This window comes from Saccopteryx leptura, chromosome 6, assembly GCF_036850995.1.
Source record: "Saccopteryx leptura isolate mSacLep1 chromosome 6, mSacLep1_pri_phased_curated, whole genome shotgun sequence".
Classification (NCBI taxonomy): Eukaryota; Metazoa; Chordata; class Mammalia; order Chiroptera; family Emballonuridae; genus Saccopteryx; species Saccopteryx leptura.
In genome coordinates, this window is record NC_089508.1 from 34,196,303 (window position 1) to 34,211,934 (window position 15,632).

At 34.3% G+C, this 15,632-nt stretch overlaps 1 protein-coding gene across 8 annotated transcripts in view; it reads right to left on the reverse strand.

The window, feature by feature from the left end:
• The window catches only part of GPHN (gephyrin), a 509,895-nt gene that overhangs the window by 191,861 nt on the left and 302,402 nt on the right, over nt 1-15,632 (reverse strand). For all 8 annotated transcript variants that reach the window (XM_066388097.1, XM_066388096.1, XM_066388095.1 and 5 more), the window contains one exon: nt 3,541-3,675. In XM_066388097.1, coding sequence (XP_066244194.1) covers nt 3,541-3,675 — 135 coding nt within the window. The remainder of the gene's footprint in view (nt 1-3,540; nt 3,676-15,632) is intronic.

The following is a 15,632-nucleotide window of genomic DNA, read 5'->3' on the forward strand; positions in this document are numbered from 1 at the left end:
ATAAAATGTGAATCCAAAATATGTATAAGGTTATATTTGTTGTCATTAAGTGAAACAGATGCACACATGTAAATGTATAGGAAGTCTTCCAGCTTAAATACTGCCCAATAATAAAAAGCTCCAGATGAAAAGGTTGGAATTGTTAGTTTTGAATCCTGATTCGGTTATTTAAAACTTTTGTGTTTTCACAAAGACAAGGTTAAATTCTGATGGTTATTACTAGATTATTCTGTATTTCTGATGATAAATCCTAACACTTCTTATATTCTATTACAATTTGTAGTTGCCTGTTTTGTCTGTAAAAGTAAGAACATGTCTACTAGCTCATGACTGCTCTCTTAGCACCAGGCAAATACTTGTTTTATAAATTAATAAACCCCGCTGTAGAGGCAAAGATTATTGGTTTCATCACAGACATAAAGCTCAAAAAAGTTGAGCAACTTGTTTAATGCAGTGTGGTTATTAAATAAAGAACCCAGCAATTTAATCTAAGTCTTCTACTGTCAAGTCAGGTCTTTCTAATGCTGATCATTGAAAACTGTATTGTATATCTAATTTAAGAAAAATATTTGTACATGTATTCTGTACATGACAGACTGCATCCCTAACCTAAAACATAGAAGGGGAATTTCTATGGAGTTTGGCCAACACTAAAATCAACTAAATTATAAATATCATAACCAAGATGCGGTAACAAAAAATGTTGAACCCAATTGTGTTCTAATTTTGTACTGGATATCATTCCTAGGATGTCTCATACATATCTCACTGAACAGTCAGAATCAAAATGTATTAATTCTTCTTTCTTTTACTCTCAAAACTTGCTTCTTCTCTATTATTACTTAACATAGTTAATATCATCATTAACGCACATCTCAAATGAAAAACCTGACTTTCTTTCTGACTTTTTCTTTACCCTAAATTTTTATGCTAAAAATTAAAATAAATAATTCATCTGAACAGATTTAAGTGCTAAAACTATAGCCTTAAAATCTGATCAGTTGGCAAAGTCAAAACTTTTTCATTATTTAAAATTTTAAAAACTGATATCAAAAACGAATTTTGAAGTCACCGAATTAGACTATTCATGTACAAATGAAGTTTTTGTCTTAGAGTTTTTGAATAGTGATAACTGTCTGGTAACAAATGGCTTTGAATTGATCATTATTGCTAAATATAAATTCTCAAAACCTCTATCCAGCACAAAAGCTTTTGTTTTATGTTTATTTACCCTTCATGTCCTTGGTGAAATACTACTCCTTAGAAAGGTCTTCTCTGATCATCATATCTAAGTAAGGTTTCACTCCTATTATTTTCTATCACTACTTTTTCATTTCTTCTTGCATGAATTTCAAGTTATAACTATTAAGTTATTTTAAAATTATAATTAATAAAAATTTTATCTACCTATTTATTTTAATATACCACTGACTGAAATGCAAAATACAAGAAGGTAGAGATTATATCTATCACTGATATAAAAGCACATAATAAGAGCATCTAATTTAGATTTAATCAGCAGTCTTATAATTTGAGACATTTAATACAAAGAGTAATATGACTTTCTTCACTCATTTAAAATAACAATATTCAAAGTAGTTTTCTTATTATATTAGTATTCTGATTCAGCCTTAACAGTTTAATTTTAGTATTATACTAAAACACTAATTTTATCTTTGAAGAATATATTCTGCTTCTGGTAAAAATCATCTATCATCTAAAACTAACAGAATCTTATTCCTAAATAAAAATATAGAAAAAAATTCCTAGGGAAAAAAAATTCAAATACACTGCTTTATTTGAACTCACTGTCAGCTTGAGCATCTAAGTGTTAACTAAGAAAAAATATCAAGACAAGCCACTTGCTTCCTACAGTTTGCAATAAGCAAATGAACTTAACAAATATTAACATTTTAATTTTTTGAATTTGACTTAATTGAATTTGGAAATACCAGGTGATTTTAAAAATTGGATTCAATATTACTTTTGTAATTAAAATGTAATTACAAAGTTTTAAAAAGGTCCGAGAAAGACTATGCATCATTAAATTATGTTTAAAATATTTATGTTCACAGTATATTGTCAAGGAAGAAAGTTGCTGAGTCTTAGACAGTTCTGTATTCCCAGGATTTAGATCTTAATATTTGGTGAATGGCTAAATGTTACTAATGACTTTAACTTTCAGCTTTAATTGTTTACCAAATGTTATAAATGAGTACAGCTTGTACCATTAGAATTTAATGCAATTAAACAATAAATTATTTTGTTTTATAAATTTAAAAGACATAGATGAGATTCATTTATTCAATTTAAGTTTTGAGCACTCAATATTTTCATTTAGTTGAAGATGCAGTTGCCTGGCATCTGAATGGCATTAACATCCATTTTACATATAGAATGTTCTTATAATTTTTCTTCACTGAAGATTTAGGACCTTAATTCTTTTAAATTATAAATTTAATATCAATTACTTTTGATACAGGTCTAAAAACAATGATATACAACAGTAACACTCTGAAGATTTTGCTGAGAAGGTTATGCTGTGGACTGTAAAAGCAACTGTACTACACATCTTCAAGAACTGCTTGAGATCACATGCAGTTAAATCCAATAATAACATTGATAAATTCAGAAAAGTTGGAATTAAGAAGGACCGCTTAAATTTGATGACAGAGAAAGTCACAATTTGAAAGATTACCTGCAGATCCCTAGAATAAACAGAGTGTATAGCTTGATAGCTAACAGTGTTTGTTATTAAGAAGAATTTTTACTGTTACCCTTTTGATGCCGATATCAAATCCATCCTATCGAAAACATAAGGTACAAACAATTACCTTAATCAGAGAAGGGACATTGCAGGAGAAAACAGTTATAACCATAATTAAGTTTGCTATTTACTTTATCATTTACATGAAAATGTAAGGCAGCAAAAAAATGTCTAATCCTTATTTCCTCCATACATAATCCAGTTCTTGGGAAAATTATAAAAAATAAATACTAAGATACTGCTTCCCTCCCCCAAAGTTTGGCATTAAAACTTTCTTTCTAATCAATTTAGATATGTTTCCAAATATTAGGCAGCAACATTCCAAGTTGAAAATGTTTGAAAAAATTTGGAATGATACTAGAGCAGGGAGGTACCCCAACCTGGACAAGCTAAAAAAAAAATCCCTTTGGTGACATATTTTTTTGTTAATCTTGCTATTTACTGGCCAGAAATGCATTTATCTTATGCATAAAAATGTAACTCCACATTTATACTAATGAGTATGCTAAGAAAATAACAAGTCTACAACAAAGAAACAGGAGCTACAAAAGTGATACCTGTAGCCGTGATGTAGGAGTAGACATTTTGCATGAAATTGTTCTACTGTTGGCCTAATATGACAATTTGTGAAACAATGGGTGGTAACTATCTTATCGTTCATTAATTTTTCATTGTTTTATCATGCATGCAATCCAACCTTGACAAGCAGAGGAAAATATTGGTTAGTTTTTCCAGAGTCACATAAATAGACAAGGCCAAGGAACTATACTTACTTTTGGTGTTGGGCAGGAAGCTGTAGAAAGGCGAGATGTAGCCTGAGCACGAGGCGATTCCGAAGGAGTAGTGCTGAGGGAAGCTGTGTCTCGTGGGAGCACCTGAACACCACGAGAAATTATGGAGTCTGGAATCTGAACAAGGGAAATAAATATAGTTTAATATTCTGAATACCAACAGCATGTAAAATCAATACATATCCACACCTAATTTTCTTCTTGAGTGTGGGAGCATTCTTTGCTCAGTGCTCGTGTATTTCTTCTTATGTACTGCTAGTTATAAATGCATCCAACTATTTGGGATAGAATATAAACCTTCAGATTAAAATATTTTCCCTGGCCAAATAATATTTTATTAAACATTTTTCTCCTAACCACAGTTGCATTGTGCTTAGGAGTAAAGTATTTGACATTCACATAATGGTTCTGCCATTTAATATTTATGTATTTCCTAGATATATTCCATTTCCCTTTCAAATTCATTATCCATTCTTCTTCACCCTCTCTACTCCAGGCTGACTTATGTATAAATAGAATCAACAAACTTCTTGTGTTCTCTGGTTTCTAGTTGGATTCAGCCAATGGAAGGCACTATCAGGAAACTGAGGGTTGGAGGAAGGTAAGCTTTGATATTTATTCCCTTGGCTTCTTCTCTACCGGGTCATCACAGGTTGGCTAGTATGCTAGGATCACAGCTCTTGTCAGATGACACTTGCTTATAATCTCTTTTCTGAAGTCGAATAGCAGCTCCCTCACCTTGTCCCATCAGGATTAGGAGTATTACTGATTTGCACTATTACTAGTCCTAGGGCATTGCATTATGTCTGGTTACTTTCCCTAAAATCTAACTACACCTTTGTAAATACCATAGTCCTTTATTAAACTCTTCTCAGTTATCCATTTAAGTATATTATGACTTCTGCTGGGGCATTGATAAATATATTTTTCTAATCGCTATTTTCATTATCTAAAATATGAAGATAATGACAGCATCAACCTCACTGGATTACTGCTAAGGATTAAATAAGAAAATGTATATAAATTTTCTAGCACTTATAAGTAGTAAATACTTAATAAATGTTGGTCATTATTATTATTATATTATTCCTATAACATCATAAAGACTGATGTAGTTGAATATCACTATTATAAAAATATACAAACATCAGGACAAATAATGTGATTTATTTTTTAAAAAATTACTATATTTATGTTAATTATAAAATTTATTATTTGGGGCTATGCATAATTTAGTTTATGTTCTGGGCTAGTACTAATGGGTGTAGTACTCAATCTTTTTTTTAATTTTTAAATTTTATTTAGAAAATTCACTTTAACAGTGTGACATTGATCAATAAAGAATACATAAGTTTCAGGTAAACATTTCTATAGCATTTGAACTGTTGATTATGTTGTATACCCATTACTCAAAATCAAATCATTTTCTGTCATCTTACATTTGTCCCTTTTAAACTTTTCTCCCACACTTAACCTCTTCCCCCTGGTAACCACTTCACTTTTATCTATGTCCATGAGCCTGACCTGTGGTGGCGCAGTGGATAAAGCATCGACCTAGAATGCTGAGGTCGCCGGTTCAAAACCCTGGGCTTGCCTGGTCAAGGCACATATGGGAGTTGATGCTTCCTGCTCCTCCCTTCCCCTTCTCTCTCTCTCACTCTCTCTCCTCTCTAAAAATTAATAATAAAAAAAAAATCAAAAAAAAAAAATCTATGTCCATGAGTCTCAGTTTTATTTACAACTGATGTATGAAACTATACAGTTCTTAGCTTTTTCTGCTTTACTTATTTCACTCAGTACAATGTTCTCAAGGTCCACCCATGTTGTCCTAAGTGTCACTATGTCACATTTCTTAAGACTGAGTAGCATTCCTTTGAATATATGTAGCACATCTTCTTTATTCAATCCTCTATCAAGGAACACTTTGATTGTTTCCATGTCTTGATCACTGTGAATAATGCTGTGATAAACATGGGGATGCATGTGTCTTTACATACCAATGTTTTCGAGTATTGAGGGTAGAGACTCAGTAGAAGAACTGCTGGGTCAAATAGTAGTTCTATTCTTAATTTTTTGAGGACCCACCAAACATTCTTCCATAATGGTTCTAATCTTAAAGTGAGAACTTGACCACTTTCAAATTTTGTGCATGAGGGAAAAATCATTTGGTAAAAATATATGCAATTAACATTCAATCAATAAATATCACTTACTACGTAACAAGAAAGAGGTAGCAGCCAGGCTTTGTGACTAGAAAGGTGCTCCTCATCTTTTTCTCACAAAGGATATAAAACTATTTCCAAAGAAACTCTTTTATTTAGTTTCTCTACCAACATCCTTAAAACCAATGGTAATGCCACTATTACAAGAGCTTGACAATTTATATGATTTATGAAAAATATCCCCAAACTAGGATGCAAAGCAATGGGAATTCAGAAAAGAAAAATGGTTCCATTTGCCGGTACATTTGAGTACTACATTGTGATAAATATTTTAATGAAATGGAGGTAGCCTAATTTAAAAGAGCTCTATGTTGTCACTTATGTCTAATAAAAAGGCCATGTATTAGAAAGAAGGTCACATGCCCCTATTATAGTTCACATGACATCATGTTCCTATCCTTTTAGCAATGATCATACTTACACATTATAGTGTGATAGTTTGATCAATGTCTATCTCCCATACTAGAATGTATTTTTATGATAACAGAATGTATTTTTGTTGCTACTGTGTGTCCAGTACACAATGAAATAACTGCACAAAGTTGTATGTATGTGTGATACATGTATTACCAGACTTTTATACACACACACACACACACACACACACACACACACACACACACCACATGCCTCTTTCTCTGCTCTGTGGATAAATGTAAACAAAACAGTTTGATATTTAAGGGGGAAGATAGGTTTAAATTTTGGGGTATATCCTTTTGAGTGAATAATCTGGAGATGGCCAATAAGCTACTAGAAATCCGAGAATGCAGTTTAGGAAAGAGGGATTAGATATATATTTAGGGAAATATCAATGGAAGTGGTAGTTGCTGTTATGTAAATGATTCATATCACCCAAGGAGAATGAATAAAAGAACAAAATATAACGGTTAAAAATTCTAGCTGATTATCATATTAAAGGATTAACAGAAGAAAAATAATTGGGAAAAATCTGTAAATGGGATGGACATACATCCCATTTTTCCTTGTGCAATCTGAGTTTATACCTATTATCATGGCTGAATTACTAAAGAGCACACTTTTCACTTTCAAAAGTATTTCAGTTTGGGAGATAAATTATTTCGTCTTCCTCTCTTTAAGAAACTGTTAGAGACAAAAGAGAAAATTAAGAAAGAGCAGAAAAAAGGAAAGAAAAAAGGAATAAACTCTCAAGATGTTAAAAATATTGGAGAAAGAAATAGGAGTAGAATGAGAGTGGAAAAGAAGCCATTAGTTTGATCAATTAAAGAAGTTACCAGAAAAGTAAAAAGAGAAAAAGTGAGTTGAGAAAGCAAATAAGGATGATAAAATAAGGTAATTTGTGGGAAGAGAGACATTCATTATCACTCTTTTCTTCAGTGCTTGGTGTAAAGATCTACTCATGAGAAAATAGGAAGGTAGAGGTGGGAAAGATAATTTTAGACACATCATGGAAATCTGGATAAATGCCTTCAGATGAATAAGCATGGAAGACAACGAGGGGTTCAGCAAAGGAATTATCAACCAGCCTTGTGGATTCAGTCAATATTGATAATCATAAATGTTCAATTTCAATATTTAGCCTGGAAATAAATTTTCAACCTATCTCAAAAAAAAGAAACTTATGCTGGAGATAGAAACTTAAAAATCATTTGCACAGATGTGGTTATGGAAGCTACAGAAATAGATGAGATCATAAAGACAAATGATCATATTGAAAGAAAACTATATATATATATATATATATATATATATATATATATATAGATATAGATATAGATATAGATATATATATATATAGATAGATAGATAAAGGGAAAAGAAACAGACACTAAGTAAGATGGGAGTAGTCATTAGTTGCCAGAGAGAGCTATTTAATTATTTCTTGAAAATACATACCTGATTATAAAAGGTAAATACAAAAGTAGGATGTAAGAAAAAAAGAGGCAGTGAATATAGATTAAACTGTTAATGGACATTTGTATTGTTTCCATTTTGGAGACATTATGAACAATGCCATTATGAACATTCTTATGCATGTATCACAGTTTCCATAGGCATTAATTCTAGCAGGTATATATTCTCAAGAACAAAATTACTCTTATAGGGTATAAATATCCTCTTTTACAAATTTCTAAACTGGTTAAGCCAATGTATATGTCTATCAAGAGAGAATGACAGTTGTTCTTACACCACGATTTATCTCAACCTAATATTGTCAGTATTATTAATTTTTGTCAAATCTGGTAGCAATATCTTATGGTGGTTTTCATTTTTCTTATCTTAACTGTTAATGAGTAAGCACCTTTCTATGTTTATTAGTTTAGATATTCTCTTTTGTAAAGTCCCTGTTCAAATCTTTTGCCCATTTTTTGTTAAATTGTTATATTTATGTATCTATTTTAAATAATTAGTCCTTTATCAGTTTTATATGGTGTAAATATTTATTCCTACTCTTCAGTTTGTCTTCTTACTTTATCATGTCTTTTTTTTTTAAGTGAGAAAAGGGGAGATAGTGAGACAGACCAACCGGGATCCACCTGGCAACCCCCGTCTGAGGCCAATACTCAAATCAACCAAGCCAATTTTAGCATCTGAGGGTGATGTGTTTGAACCAACCTCAGCGCTTTGGGCCATGCTCAAACTAGTTGAGCCACTGGTTGCGGGAAGGAAAGAGGGAGAGAAGGGGGAGAGGGAGGAGAGAAGCAGGTAGTCACTTCTCCTGTGTGCCACGACTGGGAATCAAACCTGGGACATCTGCACACCAGGCCAATACTATATCCACTGAGTCAACTGGCCAAGGCCTTTATCATGTCTTTTGATGAATATATTTTCATTTGAATTTAGATATTTCTATCAATATTTTCTTTTACAGTTAGTAGTCTTTATGTCTTAAAAGGAATCCTTCCTGAGTGACCCAGTGGAAATGGTAAAGTAGTAATGCCAAAAGTCCATCCTTCCACTAAAGAGGTAAATAAATCCATAATAATGTCAAAATCAATTTTACCAGAAATCTAGAAACTAATAAAAAATTTATAGTAACCAGGAGAATGCTTAATCAATTAAAAATAAAAAAACCAAATGCTCATACACTACACAGCTTAGTGGTAGTCTTGAAGACACAGTCCAATTCCTGGTAAAGGTTCTTACACTAAAAGAAGAACAAACCTTCTTCTCAAAAATTGTGAATTTTTTCCACATGTCTGGCAGCTTAATGAAGGACACACTTGAAGGGTCTGCCTTTATTTCCCTTGACTAGCAATACTCTCACAGTTCAGGCAATTAACTGGGGGGGGGCAGTAATTGTCAATTTTTTTTAATGTAGTGAGAGGAAGGGAGGCAGAGAGACAGACTCCCCGCATGTGCCCTAACCAGGATCCACCCGGCAAGCCCACTAGGGGATGATGCTCTGCCAATCTGGGGGCATTACTCCATTGTTCAGCAACTGAGCTCTTATTTAGTGCCTGAGGCGGAGGTCTTGGAGACATCCTCAGTACCTGGGGCCAACTCAATCCAATAAAGCTATGACTACAGGAGGGAAAGAGAGACAGAAAGAGAGAGAGAGAAGCGGGGGTAGGGGATGGGTGGAGAAGCAGATGGGTACTTCTCCTAAATGCCCTGACCGGGAACCAAACCCAGGATATTCACAAGCTGGGCTGATGCTCTATCACTGAGCCTACCGACCAGGGACAATAATTGTCAAACTTTAAAAGCAAATGTATTAACTGCTGTCCTGACAAGGAGTAACAGTTGGGATGAATAACAGAGTAACTGAAATATTCAGGTATAAAGGCTTTGAAAAGTTCCTAGATATTACTGGGAATCCAGAAGTTTATGCACATGCCCAGGGTTAGATTCATTCTCGGAAGACTTCACTTAATTTTTACTTCTTCTTGAACTTCAGACTGCACAATCGGGAAGTAAAGGATAACACAGGATTGTAAACTGCCTGGGGGAGTGCTGTAGGCATGCCCTGATATATACAAAGAACCCATCTGCAAAGAATGGAAGATTTATATATATAAAAATAAATGCATATCCTCCTCCATCTCCTGGCATTTAAGGAAATCTCTGTCCCGAATCACTAGCTGACCAGGAAACTAACAGAACCGAGACTTCAATTGCCATACACTACAAAGAAAAACAGATCTGACAAAAATAGTTCCGAAAAGTTAATCAAGGCCTTGACTGGGTGGCTGAGCTGGTTAGAGCATCATCCTGATAGGCCAACGTTGTGAGTTTGATACCTAGTCATGGCACATACAAGGATCAACCAATGAATGCCTAAGTAAGTGGAATAAAAAATCATGCTTCTCTCCCTAAAAAAATAAAACATAAAATTTAAAACATTAATCAACAAATAAACACCAATTATAATAATAGGTAGTAATATGCCCCAGAAAGAAGGGAGAATCCAATTTCCAGATTGCCACTTATTACATTCAAAGAATCCAGTTTGCAATAAAAAATGATAAAGTTTGCAAAGGAACAAAAAAAGTATGCTTCATGCAGAGAAAAAAAGAAATAGAAATTGTCCTTGAGAAAGCTGAACTGACTAGGCAAAGATTATAAATGAAGTTTTAAAAATATACTCAAAGAGCTAAAAAAAATCCTGGACAAAGAACTAAGGAAAGCATGGAAATGATGTCTTGTTAATAGGGAATATCAATAAAAATAAAGATAAAAATAAACCACATTGAATTTCAAAAGTTGAAAAGTAAAATAACTAAATTGAAAAATCCAGTAGAGGGGTTCAGAGGCAGACTTGAACAAGAAGAAAAAAAGAATTAATGAACTTGAAGATATATCAATTTAGAATACCCAGTTATAGGAGCAGAAAAAAAAACAGGACTCAGGAAACCAATGGGACACCAACAACTGTACCAACATATGCATAATGGGAGTTCCAGAGGAGAGGAAAGAGGCAGAGACAATATTTGAATAAGTAATGCCTGAAAACTTTCCAAATTTGATGAAGATATAAATCTGTATCTCTGAGAAGCTCAACAACCTAAGTGGGTAAACTCAAAAATATATCAACTAAGATATATCACACTGAAACTGTTGAGAGTAAAAGAGAAAAACAGAATGCTGAAAGCAGCAAAAGAGAAGCAACTCATACAGGAGATCCTCAATAAGAGTAACAGTTGATTTCTCAACAGAGAACATAAGGATCAGGAGGCAGTGAAATGACATTCAAATGCTGAAAGATAAATAATACTTCAATCAAAAATTTTATATCTGTCAAAATCTTTAAAAATAATGTAAAAACCATGCCTGGCCAGTGAGTTTAGCTGGTTAGAGTGTTGTTCTGAAACACCAAGGTTGTAGGTTCAATACCCAGCCAGGGCACATACAGAAAGCTACCAATGAATTCACAACTAAGTGGAACAACAAATGAGTACTTCTCTTACTCTCTATCTCACTCTTTTCTTCTCTCTGTCTCTCTAAAATCAATCAATAAAAATTTAAAAAATAAAGGACTAGTCAAGACATTCTCAGCTAAACAAAAACAGAGAGTTCAATGCTAGTAGACCTACCCTACAAGAACAGGGAGGGAGTCCTTCAGGCTGAACTAAAAGAACACTATAGTAATTTGGAATTCACACAAAGAAATAAACAACATTCTTACTCACCATAGGTAAATATAAAATTCAGTGTTGTGTATTTTGGTTTGAAAATTTACATTTATTCTTATATAATTTAAAAAGATATTTCAGGTAAAAAGTAATCAAAAGAGAGCTGGGATGATTATAATAATATCAAACAAAATAAGCTTTAAGATAATAATGGTTATAAGAGATATTATATAATGATAAAAGATCAATTCCATTAGAAGATAGAATAATTATACACATACATGCATCTAACCAGAGTCCCACAAAATATGAAGCAAAAACTGACAGTATTGAAGAGAAATATGGTCAATATTAGTGCTAGGAGATTTTAATGCTCTACTTTCAATAATGGTTAGAACAATTAGTTAGAAGATCAAAAGTAAAACAGATGACTTGAACAACAGTGTAAACCAATTAGACCTAGCAACCATGTAGAAAACAATCAACCTGATAACAATAGAACATACATTGTTATCAAGTGGATATGCAACATTCTCCAGGATAGACAAAATGTTAGGCCACAAAATAATTCTCAGTAAAATATTAAAATCATACAATGTATTTTCTCTGGCTATTAGAAAATATTTTGATATGAGTAAAAATGAAAACATAACAGAGGTCTTCTGGTCAAGATGGTGTAGTAGGTAAACATAGTACTGGCATTCTCCCACAACCAAATCAAAATTTCAACTAACCTAGAGAACAACCATCATTGAAAATGGCCTCAAATCTAGTTGAATTGATGTCCTCTAACTAAGGATATACAGAAGAAGCCACATGGAGACTGGTAGGAGGAATGGAGAAACGGAACATGTGGATCCCACATTCATGTTTGGCAGTTAAAATGGGGAGGGATATCTTAGCTTCAGAGGTTCTCTGTTGAGGAACAAGGGGTCCCAGCCCCACACCATGCCCCTTAGCACAGGTTTCAGTGCCAGTAAGAGGAGTCCACATAACTTCTAGTTGTGAAAACCAGTGGAGAATGTGGCTAAGTGAGACAGAGTTTCTGGAGTCCCAGGTGTTCCCCTTAAAGGGCCTGCACAAGGATTTACGCAGATTTACTCCCTCTGAGCTCCGGCACTGAGACAGCAGCTTCAAAGGTGCCAGGGATATATATGAGAAACTGAATTGTCTGGCATCAATCAAGGGCTGGAGGAGCAGCTTCCTCCTAGACAGAACTGCTGGCAGAAATCATTGTTCTTTGCAGAGACCTCTCCTTGCAAAAGCAGGCCGGTGCCATATCTGAGTCTCCATCAATCTAACATTGTTCACTCCACACTGTTGATTATCTGAGCCTGGCCTCACTCAACTTCTGGGCCCACTGAAGCTGCTTCTGTGGCTTTTCCATACAAATGGCTTGTCTTTCTCATACTGAAGATTTTCCTAAATTCTCTCAAAGGTTAATAAATCCCAAACAAGCAGCATCTGGTCTTGTCATGCCCTACACCTCTTGCTAAGTGGCCTCAGGCCCAGCACTAGTAGAAGCCAGACTTTGTCCACAGCTTGGCCCATCCAGGGCACCTTTAAGAAGACTAGTGCAACTAGCAGCCAGCTGCAGACTGCTTTGTAGTTCATGCTGCATGGCACTAGGCAGGGCATAGGTAGCAAGCAGCTGGCCTTGGCCTGTACCAGAGTCAGTGCACTCTGTAGCCAGCATCAGGCCAGGGTTGAGCACCACCCAACTTTCATAAATGACACACCCAAGGGATGGATACTTTGGACACCAGAGCCCCACTGAAGCCATTTCTGTTCTGTGGGGCAGGTCCCTGTGCAGCAGTTCCTCCACTGTAGTGGCAGGTTCTCATAGCTAATTGTCCAGGGAGTCAATTCCTCCCACTGACATGCCAACAGCAATCAAGGCTCAACTACAACAGGAGGGTGCACACAGTCCAAAAGAAGGAGCACCCAGAGTACCTGGCTTGGGTGATCGGGGAGGCTGTCCCACTGGGCCCTACAGACACTTATTACATAAGGCCACCGTTCTAAGACTAGAAGAGATCTACCTATACATAAAAACAAACAGAGAAACAGCCAAAATGGGAAGACAAAGAATCATGTCCCAAAAGAAAGAACAGGAGAAATCTCCAGAAAAGAACAAAATGAACTGAAGGAAAATAAACTACCACATACAGAATTCAAAACAATGGTTATAAGAATTCTCAATGAACTCAGGGAGAACTTCAAAAGCATAAAAAAATACATATAAACCATAAGAAACAGCTTGTTAGAAATGAAGAATAACTGAAATGAAGGATACACTAGAAGAAATCAACAGATTATTAGATAAAGCAGCAGGTTGAATAAGCAACTTAAAAGGAAAGGTAGCAGAAAACACCCAGTCAGCAAAAAACAAAACAAAAACAAAAAAGGATAGCTTAAGGGTCTCCTGGGACAACATTAAGGGTAACAACATCTGCATTATAAGGGTGGCAGAAGGAGAAGAGAGAAAGCAAGGAATCGAAACTTATATGAAGAAAAAATAACTGAAAACTCCCCTAACCTGGTGAAGAAATAAGACAAACAAATCCAGAAAGCCAGAGTTCTAAACAAGATGAACCTAAAGTGGTCTATACCAAGACACATCATAATGAAAATGGCAAAGATTAAAGACAGAGAGAATCTTAAAAGCAGTTAGTTGCCTATAGGGGAGATCCTATAAGATTAATTTCTTAAAAGAAACTTTAAAAAAAAATTTTTATTAAATTTTAATTTATTGTGTTTACATAGATTCAAGTGTCCCACTGAATATAACTCCCTTACCCCCCCAACCCCTGGGTCCCTTTTTATACCCCTTTTGCCCCCCTTTCTTTTACTCCCTCCCCCTTTCCCTCTAGTATTTGCTGTCCTGTTATCTATACCTCTGTGTTATGTATACTTTAAAGGTTGTAAGGGATTGGCAAGAAATATTCAAAGTGATGAAAAGCAAGGACCTACAAACAAGATTACTCTACCCAGTAAAGCCTTCATTTAGAATTGAAGGGTAGATAAAGACTTTCCCAGACAAGTAAAAGCTAAAGGAGTTTATTACCACCAAACCAGTATTACAAGATATTTTAAGCGAGGCCTGTGGTTGTGCAGTGGATAGAGCATTGACCTGGAACACTGACATAGCTAGTTCAAAACTCTGGCTTGCCTGGTCAGGCACATATGAGAATCAATCAATGATGAAAAACTAAAGTGAAGCAACAAATAGTTGTTCTTTCTCACTCCACCTCCTCACTTCTCTGTCAAGTCAATAAAATCTTAATTTTTTTAAAAAAAGATGTATGTTAAAGAGTCTTAAGTAGAAGAAAAAAAGATCAAATACTTGAATAACAAAAGGGCAATAAATGCATAGCCATCAACAATTACTTTAAATGCAAATAGATTAAATGATAAAATCAAAAGATATAGAATGGCTGAATGGAAAAGAAAACAAGGCCCTTACATTTGCTGACTGTAAGGGACTCACTTCAAATCAAAGACAGAGACTGAAAACAAAAGGATGGATGAAGATAATTCATGAAAATAGGAGCAAAGAAAACAAAAAAAGCTGGGGTAGCAATACTGATAAAGACAAAATAGACTTTAAAACAATGGCTATAATAAGAGACAAAGAAGGACCCAGCAATTCCATTTCTGGATATTACCTGAAGAGACTAAAAAACCTAAATATTATAGAAAAGACATATGTATATCTATGCTCATTGCAGCATTATTTACAATAGCCAAAATATGAAAGCAATATTAAAAACCCATAGCTAACCCATAGCTAATCTCCTACCTAATAATGAAAGACTGAAAACTTTCCTCTAAAATCAGGACCAAGGATGTCTGCTCTCAATACTTCTTTTCAACATTGTACTGTAAGTTCTAGCCAGGGAAATTAGGCAAGACTAAGAAATTAAAGGCACCCATTTGGAAAGGAAGAAGTAAATCTAGCTCTACTTGTACATGAAGAATCCACAGAAAAACTGTTACAGCTAATAAATTCAGCAAAGTTGCATGATACATGAAGAGCCCACAAAAATCAGTTTGATTTTTATATACTACTACAGAAAATTTAAAAAGAAAATTTAAAAAGCTAATTACATTAGCATGACAGAGAAAAAAATATTAAAGAATAAACTTAACCAAAGAGGTGCAAGACTTGAACACTGAAAATTACAAAACATAAAAAGACGTAACTAAGTTGGAAAACATATTGTTAAGATAGCAGTATTATGCAAAGGGATCTACATATTCAATGCAATCCCTATTAAATCCCAACAGATTTTTT